Here is a 10,943-nt window from a genome sequence, read left to right on the forward strand (position 1 = left end):
GGCTGATAATCTTAATTTTTCCTATAGGTATACTTCATGGATACGCAAATATGGTATGCTATTTTTTCCACAGTATGTGGCGGAGTAAATGGTGCCTTCAGCCGCTTGGGAGAGGTTCGTACCATGTCTATTTTTACCCTTGGGAGTGTTGATGTTTTACCTACTGCTAGTAAAGCTTGCAGAATGTTTACCTTCCTGCAGATCCGAACCCTTGGGATGTTAAGATCAAGATTCGAGGCAATCCCAAAAGCTTTTGGTAAAAATCTTGTGCCTACACATCGTAGTGAACCAAAGAGACATGGGCAGGTTCAAATTCTCTGAACTTTGTTAGAAATCGTTTTTCAGACATTCTTTTTGGCTGACACAGTAGCTGATTAATTGTCTCGTCTAATATTTGTGTAAAATCTTTTCACCAGGATGACCTGACTTCACATATGGAAAAGAAGTTCTCTTACATATGGAATGCATTCATCAGCTCTTTGCGAGAGGAAGACTTAATAAGCAATAGGTTTGTTGTTGCTGTTAGTGTTTTCTTTTTGTTAACATGCTTTTGTTGTTGATGTTGGTCTTTCTTTTCTTTTTGTTGACATGCTTCTAAAATTGTTTTGTGTTTGCTTCTAAGCGAGAAAGATTTATTGGTTGTTCCATCATCTGTGGGTGACACTAGCGTTACTCAGTGGCCTCCTTTCCTTCTCGCTAGCAAGGTACGCTCATTTAATTATTCACTTGTTTACCACTCGATTTTCTCTGAGGTAATACTTGCTCATAACTATGATGTCTTAGATTCCAATGGCACTTGATATCGCAAAGAGTGTCAAGAAAAGGGATGAAGAACTACTAAGGAGGATAAAACAGGATCCATACACCTATTATGCCGTAATAGAGTGCTACGAGACATTGTTAGATATTCTGTACAGCCTTATAGCAGAAACAAGTGATATGAAGTAAGGCATAACGTGTTTCTTCAAAAGAAACTAATTTAGTATGTGCTTATGTCGCTAACTAATTGATTTACTATTCCATTGTTTCATGGATACAGAGTTGTTGATCGAATACGTGAGAGTCTTGAAGAGAGCATACATAACCGGTCACTTGTGAGAGATTTCCGATTGGATGAACTTCATCTGCTAAGCGATAAATTCAATAAGCTGCTAGGTCTACTATTGGTACTGATAAGTAACATTCTTTTGATTTCTTAGCAAGATATATTTTTCATACAATATTTTCATTTCAACACTACAAAAACTGTTCAATCGATTTACAGGATATTGAGCAAGAGGGGAATGACACAGTAAAAATGACACAGATTGCCAATCTATTACAAGATACAATGGAAATCATCACACAAGATATCATGAAGAACGGACAAGGGTAAGAACTATGCTGATTGCCGAAATGTGCACCTTCAGGAATAAGTTTTGACAACCAACTTTCTTGCAAATCCCAGTATTTTGAAGGATGAGAACAGAGAGAGTCAACTGTTTGCAAATATAAATCTGGACTCGATAAAGGATGAAGCTTGGAGGGAAAAGGTCATTTATCTTTTTAGCAACTTATTTCCATAGCAGTAATTTCTAGAAGTTTACAAATAGTGGTGTCCTCATTATCTATTGGAATTCTGTGTTAACAGTGTGTTAGGCTTCGATTGTTGCTGACAACTAAAGAATCTGCAATTTATGTACCAATAAACTTGGAAGCTCGGCGCAGGATGACATTCTTTGCAAACTCACTATTTATGAAGATGCCAAGGGCTCCACAGGTCAGCAGCATGATGTCCTTCAGGTAAGAGACCCAACTTGCTAGCCCTCTACCTTATGCTTTCACCAATCCTTTTTTGTTTCTTGGCACGTAGTTAATTTCCTTTTGAACTGTTAGGTGAACTCACCTATAGATTTCTCTGTTAGTTTTGTTTCTTCTGACGCTTTGATCGTGCTGCTCTACGATTATTTTTTGCTGGAGAATATCCAATTAACAGCATTTCTGTTTTCACATCAGTGTTCTAACTCCATACTTCAAAGAGGAGGTGCTCTTTTCGACAGAAGATCTTCATAAAAAAAATGAGGATGGGATATCCATCCTTTTCTATTTACAGAAAATATATCCAGGTCATTTATCTCACAGTTGTGTATGTTGATTATCTTCTGCTGTCAGTAAATGCTCACAACGAACTATTGCATGCTAACAGATGAATGGAAGAATTTTTTTGAGCGCATAAAACCTAAGGATGAGGAGTCCCGTAAATCAATGCTGGATGAGATCTCACGCTGGGCATCTTATAGGGGACAAACCGCCAGAACTGGCAAAGTCACTAACTCTACTGAGCGTGCAAAACTAGAACCAAAGGATGAGTTCCTTAAAGCAAGGATGGATGAGATCTCACTCTGGGCATCTTATAGGGGACAGACACTCACCAGAACTGGTAAAGTCACTAACTCTCTTGTGTTGAATGAACGAACATCTATCTTGTTATCTAACTCTCTGTTTTATTGTGCTAGTGAGAGGAATGATGTACTACAGGAAGGCGCTTGAGATTCAATGTAGTCAAGATAAAAATGGTATTGGTCAGATTACCTTTTTTTCTCCATGATTTATTTTTCACTTTTTCCGAATATGCCCATGATTTTCATTCCATTCTTTGCAAATCTGCATATGTTTTTGAGTCCATTAGTATGTTGCAGCTAAATTGGATCGCAGAACAGATCCTTCCTATCAAGATGGTGAGTCCGTTGCAGATATGGACCTGGCCATTGCTGATATCAAATTCACCTATGTTGTCTCTTGCCAAGTCTATGGCATGCAAAAAGTATCCAAGGATTCCAAAGAGAAAGCACGCTATCTGAACATCCTTAACCTCATGATGATGTACAAAATCTAACACATTCATTTCTCTTAAATATTAAGGTTACTACAATCCATCTGATATTTAAAATGCACAGGTACCCGTCATTGCGGATTGCTTATATTGACGAGGTAGAAGCTCCGAATAAAGATGGAATGACAGAGAAGACTTATTATTCTGTTCTTGTCAAAGGAGTGGGTGAGAAGTATGATGAGGTGCTTGCTGAATATAAAGATAAATATTTTCACTTAACATCATTTGCACAAAATCTTTACCGCCTTTTTTTCTAATTAAACATAGAATACTTCATTTTTTATGTTCCTTTTCTAGATAATATTTTTAAACAAAAATTACACTTGTACTCCCTCCGTCCCATAATGTAAGATGTTTTTTGACACTAGTGTAGTGTCAAAAAGCGTCTTACATTATGGGACGGAGGGAGTATGTGGGTAGTAGTTTCTCATCATATTTTACTCACTGGTTGTTGTATACAGTCAGAAAACTCATGTAAAGCAGCATCTCACCATCTGTTGCATATGCATCTTTAGTTCAGTGACATTTTTATATTTTGTGCTAAACTTGATTTAGGAAATTTACCGCATCAAGCTTCCTGGCAAACCCACAAATATTGGAGAGGGAAAACCTGAAAATCAAAATCATGCCATAATATTCACCAGGGGAGAAGCACTCCAGGTCATTGATATGAATCAGGTACAGTTTCCATTTTCACATTGTGCGTGTTCCCATGAGTCAACCAGTTTATCAGCTTTGTTTGTCGAAGAAGGCCCAGCCAGGTCAACAATGTAGGCTTATGTGGTCTGCAGCTGTGACTTGGTTCACTCCTATGAATCCTTGGCATCTTCACTCAGATCCATCAGCCATTTGTGAATTTTGGGGCAAAAACTGGGTACAGCTAACTACACTTGGTCGACATTCTCAAAACACACCTCAAAACAGTCTCACTATCCAATTGTACTACTGGATCGTGTTCATTTGCTGCCGCACACTCTTCTCTGCCCAAAAACACTAAAAATCATGTTCACATGCAACTATAGAGAACATTCTCTTAAACTGTGACATCTAAGTCTTGAGCCCAATGCTGGTTACAATACCAATACCATGCTAGTTGCAGAGAGAAACAACGATAACCTGAATTGTGGCCCAGATGGTCAATATATGCATGTAGGAGTCATAGGGAAACCATGTGGAGTCAGTTAGAACTAACCTAAAGGTCCTAAACTATTCCTAGATATTTAAATTAACAGGACAATGGTAATAAATTACTGGTAACTATTGCCTCTTTACTTGTAGGATAATTACCTTGAAGAGGCATTTAAAATGAGAAATGTGCTGGAGGAGTTCGAGAGTGACAAATATGGAAAGAGCAAACCCACTATATTAGGTCTCCGGGAGCATATTTTTACTGGAAGGTATATCCATCTATCCAAAGTTCTGTCCAATATCATCTTGTTCATCCCATTTATGATATATTTTTCTGTAAGTAACCTTTTTTTCTATCTAGTGTTTCATCACTTGCTTGGTTTATGTCAAATCAAGAGACCAGCTTTGTTACGATTGGACAGCGAGTTCTGGCAAATCCTCTCAAGTATGTACCATTGTTTTTATTTTCGTATAGAACTATTAATCCAAGCTTTTTAATAGATTTTTTTCGAGTTGGCCGTCAGTTCCACTACCGTTTTGGTCAAACCACAAGTCCATGACCATGGGAGTATTTTTAATTTATTTCAGATTTATCTTGCGAGGAATTCGTGCCAAAAATAACTTCCTTTAGATACTTTAAGTCTTAAACATTTATAAAGTATAATAAATTATGTACATGCTCTACACTACATTCCTAATCTGTCAAATATAGTTGTAGCCTAGAAAAATAGTATAATGTGCTACAAAGAGGGCAAGAACATTGGATTTATTTTGAAGGAGAATGTAAGTCTGATATAAAGAGTTAAAGCATTGCTAGTTATGGTTAGACAAAAGAGAAGAGCTAACTGTGATTGGTATCCCCTTAAAACCATTACAATTCAAGTTCCACAATTTGTAGCTAATATGTACTTTTGTTCTAACCACGAATTGCAACTTTGCTGAAATTTATAATAAAACCATGTTTCATAAAGTGACACTTTGTATGTGGCCAGAGATACTCTAGAATCTTTGATTTACTTGTAGTTGCTAAGATGGTCCGCCCAGTCCTGACAATTTGCTGGGAAGCCTGGTAATCTTTATTTACTTGCTGTGATCTCGTCAACTTATGTCAAGTAGACTATCATGAATTTAGGGAATATGAAGGTTTAGTGGGTGGGTAAAGAAAGAAATTCAAGATCGTTTGGTAAATTGTTGCACAAATATGTCAGACCATGTTAGACAATCGTACTATGTACAAAGGCAACTAACAGTATTACGAGATGAAAGCAAGGATCACTAAACTTTTTGTCATATTGTTAAATAGTTTTGTTCAATCCTTTCTCATGTTTGTATGTTTATTTATGTATGCAAGATGCGCATTTTCTTTTGATCATGAGGCTTTGTGTCCCTCTAACTCATTGTAATGTACCACTGCAGGGTTCGGTTCCATTATGGCCATCCTGATATTTTTGATAGACTCTTCCATATTACTAGGGGTGGCATAAGTAAAGCTTCCAAGACTATAAATTTAAGCGAAGATATATTTTCAGGTAAGTCTACATCTCTTGCAAACATTTTACAGTCATCCCTTACTGAAAATGCATTTACTGAATTTCATGTTTCTTAGGTTTTAATTCAACAATGAGAGGAGGAAATATCACACATCATGAGTACATGCAAGTTGGTAAAGGACGTGATGTGGGAATGAACCAAATTTCAAGCTTTGAAGCTAAGGTTGCCAATGGCAATGGTGAACAAACATTGAGTCGTGACATCTATCGTCTTGGACGCAGATTTGACTTCTACAGAATGCTATCTTTCTACTTCACTACAGTTGGCTTTTATTTCAGTAGCATGGTAAGAATACATTAACTTAAGATATCAAGGAGGAACATTTTCTCTAAGTAATGCCTACGCTATCTCCTTTCTGATGCATTTTTTTATTGGACCGTAGGTAGCTAGGAGAGAATCGTGGTGAATATTTATTTAAAATCCAAATTATGAGAGTTATTTATAGATTAAAAAAATCCTGTGAAAGAAAACAGGAGAATTAGGTGGAGATGATCGAAGTTCAAGCCATTTGTATCATCATGCACCAGTATGTTAAAATGGTTAAGCAGCAATATCATCATTTGAATGAAAATCAACAATGTTTGGCATCATTAATACGATTTCCTTAAAATGGTCACTCTCAGGATTTCAGTTATTATCCATGAATTTTACAGATAATATGGCCATGGTCTCAACAGGACAACACGTATTATGTGTTCATTCTGCATATATGTATTTTGGGATACTGACTCCATAGTTCCTCCTTTCAGGTTACTGTACTTACAGTCTATGTATTTTTGTATGGGAGGTTATATCTCGTCTTGAGTGGTCTGGAAAAGTCTATTTTGCTGGATCCACGTATTCAGGAGAATATCGAGCCTCTTCAAAATGTACTCGCTTCACAGTCAGTTTTCCAGCTTGGTTTGCTGCTTGTCCTCCCAATGGTCATGGAAGTGGGCTTAGAGAAGGGATTTCGCACAGCATTAGGAGAGTTCATCATCATGCAGCTTCAGTTGGCCTCTGTGTTCTTCACATTCCAGCTTGGCACCAAAACACACTACTACGGGCGGACAATTCTCCATGGTGGCGCCAAATACATACCTACAGGACGTGGGTTTGTTGTGTACCATGCAAAGTTTGCTGAAAATTATCGCATGTACTCCCGAAGCCACTTTGTTAAAGGACTTGAGCTGTTGATACTTCTGGTTGTATATCTAGCCTATGGAAGATCGTACCGCACCAGCACGAGCTTGTACCTATTTGTCACCTTCTCCATATGGTTCATGGTGGCATCTTGGCTGTTTGCACCATTTATCTTCAATCCATCATGCTTTGAGTGGCAGAAGACGGTTGATGACTGGACAGATTGGAGGAAGTGGATGGGTAACCGTGGGGGTATCGGTATGTCTGGGGAACAAAGCTGGGAGGCTTGGTGGAGAAGTGAGCAAGCGCACCTCAGGAAAACCAGCATTCGTGCTCTCATCTTGGAAATCCTCATGTCTCTTCGTTTCTTGATCTACCAGTATGGTATTGTGTATCATCTCAAAATTGCGCGCCACAGCACAAGCATTCTGGTACTTTCTCTACATAATTAAGATGTGCTTTAATCAATTTGTACTAGTGCATACAGCCTGGTTGCAGTGTATCCTAATGGATGTACTTTTCATTTCCTGTCGATCCACCTCTAGGTGTATGGGTTGTCATGGCTGGTTATGCTGACGGTTCTAGTAGTATTGAAGGTAAGGCTTTGGCATTTCGTTTAATTTTGACCAGTTACCTGCCTCCGATGGATGCATAACATCTGGATCTGGATGTTGTACCTCAATTCTCTTCAGATGGTTTCAATAGGACGGCAGAAATTTGGGACAGATCTTCAGCTTATGTTCCGCATCCTGAAGGGCATTCTCTTTCTTGGCTTTGTCACTGTGATGGCGGTCCTATTTGCTATAGGCGGCCTAACAATTACGGATGTATTGGCTTGTACTCTCGGGTTCCTACCAACTGGTTGGTGTATTCTTCTGGTGAGTAAAACCCTCTATTTATCTACTATTAATTGCGAGCTTTAATTTGTATGTATATGCAACAACAACAAAAAGTCTACCTGCTCATGAGCGTGCGAACAAGCACAGAACCAGAAAACAACACTGACTAATTAATTAATTAATTCTCTACTAGTTAACGGATTGAAAAACTTATTATTGATCAGAAGCAAACTCTAGTAGCATGCATGCATACTTATGTTGAGCCTCCCTTCCTTCTTCGCAGATTGGGCAAGCATGCGCTCCAATGATCGAGAGGACTATACTGTGGGACTCCATCCAGGAGCTAGGGAGGGCATATGACAACATCATGGGTCTCATCCTCTTCCTTCCCATCGGCTTCTTGTCGTGGTTTCCCTTTGTCTCAGAGTTCCAGACACGGTTGCTCTTCAACCAGGCCTTCAGCCGGGGCCTCCAGATCTCAAGGATCCTTGCCGGACAGAAGGACATTGGGGAGTTCGAATGAATGACCAGTTCATGTTTCATTTCCCTCCCTAGCTAGTTTCTCTGAGATGTGGTTGACCTTTAAGGAACATATGGATAGTAGGCCATGGTATATATTGACCTCGCTCCCATGTATATTTTGTCATTATGTGCTGCCATGTTACATACTATTTTGTGCACCAGGTCATCTGAATGTGCTCGTGAAGCTAGCCTTGCAGCACCTGTTTACAGCTGAGCTGCTGCATCACATTTCACTCCAACTGTCCCTCATTGCCTCTCGACCTACATCCTCTCTTCTCACATATTTATATGGGGAAGCTACCAAGGTCGTTAGTGCATTTGCGGGATACATGTATTAAATGCTAAATTCAGTTTTTAAACAATCTTTAGTATTTCTCATCATGTTTTTATTAGATTTTGATTTGGTAGTGTTCAATGATTAACATAAGAAATTTTGAAAGCAAAACTACATATCAATCAATTCGAACCTAGCTAACGCGTTGCATCCTTTTGATTCTTGTGCGGGCTCTGGGGCGACGGGGGCAGGCGCCGCATGCTCCAGCATGACGGGACCGGAAGCAGGCTGCTAAGAACCTAACTTGTAAGAAGGTGAGGCCTTGTAGGAACCAAGGACGAAGCTGGTGAGCAGATGCAGAGGTTGCTGCATATTTTCCATAAATGATGGTCATGCCAGCTTAATTACTCGTTGGTTGAAGTTGAACTGAACAAACATGGCAGAGAAACAAAACAAAACAAAAAAAATACGCGAGGGTCAGGTTCCTGTTCTCACTCACCATTGGCTGTAGCACTCGATGCACATGTCGTGGATGCAGCACAGCCCTGCTGTTTAACTCCACGCGGATCCCACACTCCTCTTCTATCTTGGAGACCGGCCTCTTGCTATCCTCCCCCTCGCCGTCTCTCCTCCTGTACCTCTCCGAGCACACCACCCTCTGCCTCGGGTCGTCGGTGTCGCTGATCCCGTGTTCCAGTTGCACAAGGGAGGGAAATGTCACAGCTGCGGTAGACAGACAGACATGGGAAATTTTCAGTTCACAGGTCCTAACCGCAAAGGCTGTACTTATTATTCAGTTTCTGCAGGACGTTTGTTTAGTTACCGTAGAAAGAATTCCTTGGTGCTGGGTTTCCTTTCGTGGGTGGACAAATGGTTGTGGTGCCGTCCACATAAACCTGCAGAGACAATGGAAGCAGAGGCAAGATTCGGTAAGAACACAGCCACAACGAGCACTGTCAGCACAATATATATGGCACAAATTCTGGAAGAGAAGCACAGGCCCGGAGACAGAAGAGAGGTACCTTGTAGATGGGGATCCTGAGGAGGCCGGGGGCGCCGGCGATGCTGCAGTCGGTCCGCTGCAGGAGGAAGAGGAAAATGTTCGCAGCGGGGCATGTAGGACATGCGCATCTGCAGGCACGCCCCGTCGTAGTCCCGCGAAAAGTCCGACGCCCTGCGGCAGAGCACCGGGGACAGACGGATTCAGTCGGAAACAGCACACCCTAGACTGAAGAAATTGAGGAAGGGGATTCTCTCGCGGGAGGGAGGGGGGGTACTCATACTCACAGGTTGTTGGCCTGCTGGATGTCGGCCTCCAGCACCTTGAGCGACTCCCTGAACGACCTCCGCGCGGCGCACGGCGCCGCTGCCGCCATCTCCCTCCCCCCTCCTCCTCCGCCACCAGAGGCCGCCGCCGGCGAATTAAACACTGCCACCAGAGCCCAGCAGGGCCAGATTAGAACGCCACCGCGCGCGCGCGCGAACCCTCGACCGCAACGGCGACGGCGACAGCGCCGCCGACAGTGGAGGCTCGCTCTCCGCTCCGCTCCACTCCACTCCACCGAAAGCAGGCTCGCCGGCCACCCCGTCACTTTTTCCTTTTTTTTTTTGGAGGCAACTTCTGTTGCTACCAGTAAGCATATGGGCTGGCACGCCAACATAAACCGAAGGCCCCAGCTCGGGGATCGGCCTGGCACGTGCTTTGGGCCGACCCATTTCGGGGCGGGACTCGCCTGTTTTTTCTCCAACATCGTCTAACATGGCTTGGCTTGGGCATATTCAACGCAGGCCTTCAGAAGCTTCAGTGCATAGCGGACGATTAAAGTGTGCGGAGAATATCAAGAGAGGGTGGGATAGACCGAATTTGACATGGAAGGAGTCCGCTAAAAGAGACCTGAAGGATTGGGGTATAACCAAAGAACTAGTTATGGACAAGGGTGCGTGAAAGCTTGCTATTCATGTGTCACAGCCATGAGTTGGTCGCGAGATTTTATGGGTTTCACCTCTAGCCGACCCCAACTTGTTTGGGACTAAAGGCTTTGTTGTTGTTGTATTTTTTTTTATGTTCAGTTTTTTCTTCTTTATTAGACATCCAGGATTTCAATAATAGCTCTGATTTTCAAAATAATGTTTAAAATTATAAATGAAATCCTAGATTTTGAAAATATGTTATTGGATTACAAAAGCATTATTGGATTTCAAAAATATCTTGAACCTCAAAAAGTTCACAAATTTTAAAAATGTTCTCAGATTACAAATTTTGTTCATGAATTTGAAATTCCTTCCGATATTTCAAAAATGTTCCAGGTATCCAAAAAATGTTCATAAATTTAAAAATCTTAATGATATGAAAATAAATCATGATTTCAAAAACACTTCAAGAATTTATAAAATGTTAATGATTTTGAAACTCTTCATGATTACAAAAAATGTTCGTGTATTTGTACAAATGTTCACGATCGATTTCAAATAATGTTTGTGAATTTGCAAAAAAAATGAATTAAAAAATGTCCATGAATTTGTGAAAATGTTCAGAGATTTTCAACCGATGTTTGCGCATTTGTAAAAAAATACGAATTCAAAAAATATTCGCCAACTCAAAAAATATTAATTCGTGGTTTCAAAAAGTGTTCAT

The 10,943-nt window shown here is 40.7% G+C and overlaps 1 protein-coding gene and 1 pseudogene across 1 annotated transcript in view; one reads left to right on the forward strand and one right to left on the reverse strand.

Moving 5' to 3' along the window:
* Positions 1-8,399, forward strand: part of LOC119357152 (putative callose synthase 6) — a 16,775-nt gene extending 8,376 nt beyond the window's left edge. The window contains exons 20-42 of the mRNA XM_037624140.1: positions 28-114; positions 202-306; positions 417-508; positions 623-704; positions 784-944; positions 1,040-1,166; positions 1,265-1,371; positions 1,448-1,532; positions 1,631-1,782; positions 1,996-2,105; positions 2,186-2,419; positions 2,496-2,555; positions 2,679-2,862; positions 2,937-3,054; positions 3,428-3,550; positions 4,151-4,269; positions 4,362-4,445; positions 5,417-5,529; positions 5,607-5,836; positions 6,301-7,104; positions 7,219-7,269; positions 7,366-7,551; positions 7,796-8,399. Of these exons, the coding sequence (XP_037480037.1) occupies positions 28-114; positions 202-306; positions 417-508; positions 623-704; positions 784-944; positions 1,040-1,166; positions 1,265-1,371; positions 1,448-1,532; positions 1,631-1,782; positions 1,996-2,105; positions 2,186-2,419; positions 2,496-2,555; positions 2,679-2,862; positions 2,937-3,054; positions 3,428-3,550; positions 4,151-4,269; positions 4,362-4,445; positions 5,417-5,529; positions 5,607-5,836; positions 6,301-7,104; positions 7,219-7,269; positions 7,366-7,551; positions 7,796-8,035 (3,654 nt within the window). The 3' untranslated portion in view covers positions 8,036-8,399. The remainder of the gene's footprint in view (positions 1-27; positions 115-201; positions 307-416; positions 509-622; positions 705-783; positions 945-1,039; positions 1,167-1,264; positions 1,372-1,447; positions 1,533-1,630; positions 1,783-1,995; positions 2,106-2,185; positions 2,420-2,495; positions 2,556-2,678; positions 2,863-2,936; positions 3,055-3,427; positions 3,551-4,150; positions 4,270-4,361; positions 4,446-5,416; positions 5,530-5,606; positions 5,837-6,300; positions 7,105-7,218; positions 7,270-7,365; positions 7,552-7,795) is intronic.
* LOC119357151 overlaps positions 1-9,908 on the reverse strand; it is a 16,935-nt pseudogene extending 7,027 nt beyond the window's left edge.
* Positions 9,909-10,943: the final 1,035 nt, after the last annotated feature.

This window comes from Triticum dicoccoides, chromosome 2A (genome assembly GCF_002162155.2).
Source record: "Triticum dicoccoides isolate Atlit2015 ecotype Zavitan chromosome 2A, WEW_v2.0, whole genome shotgun sequence".
Lineage (NCBI taxonomy): Eukaryota > Viridiplantae > Streptophyta > Magnoliopsida > Poales > Poaceae > Triticum > Triticum dicoccoides.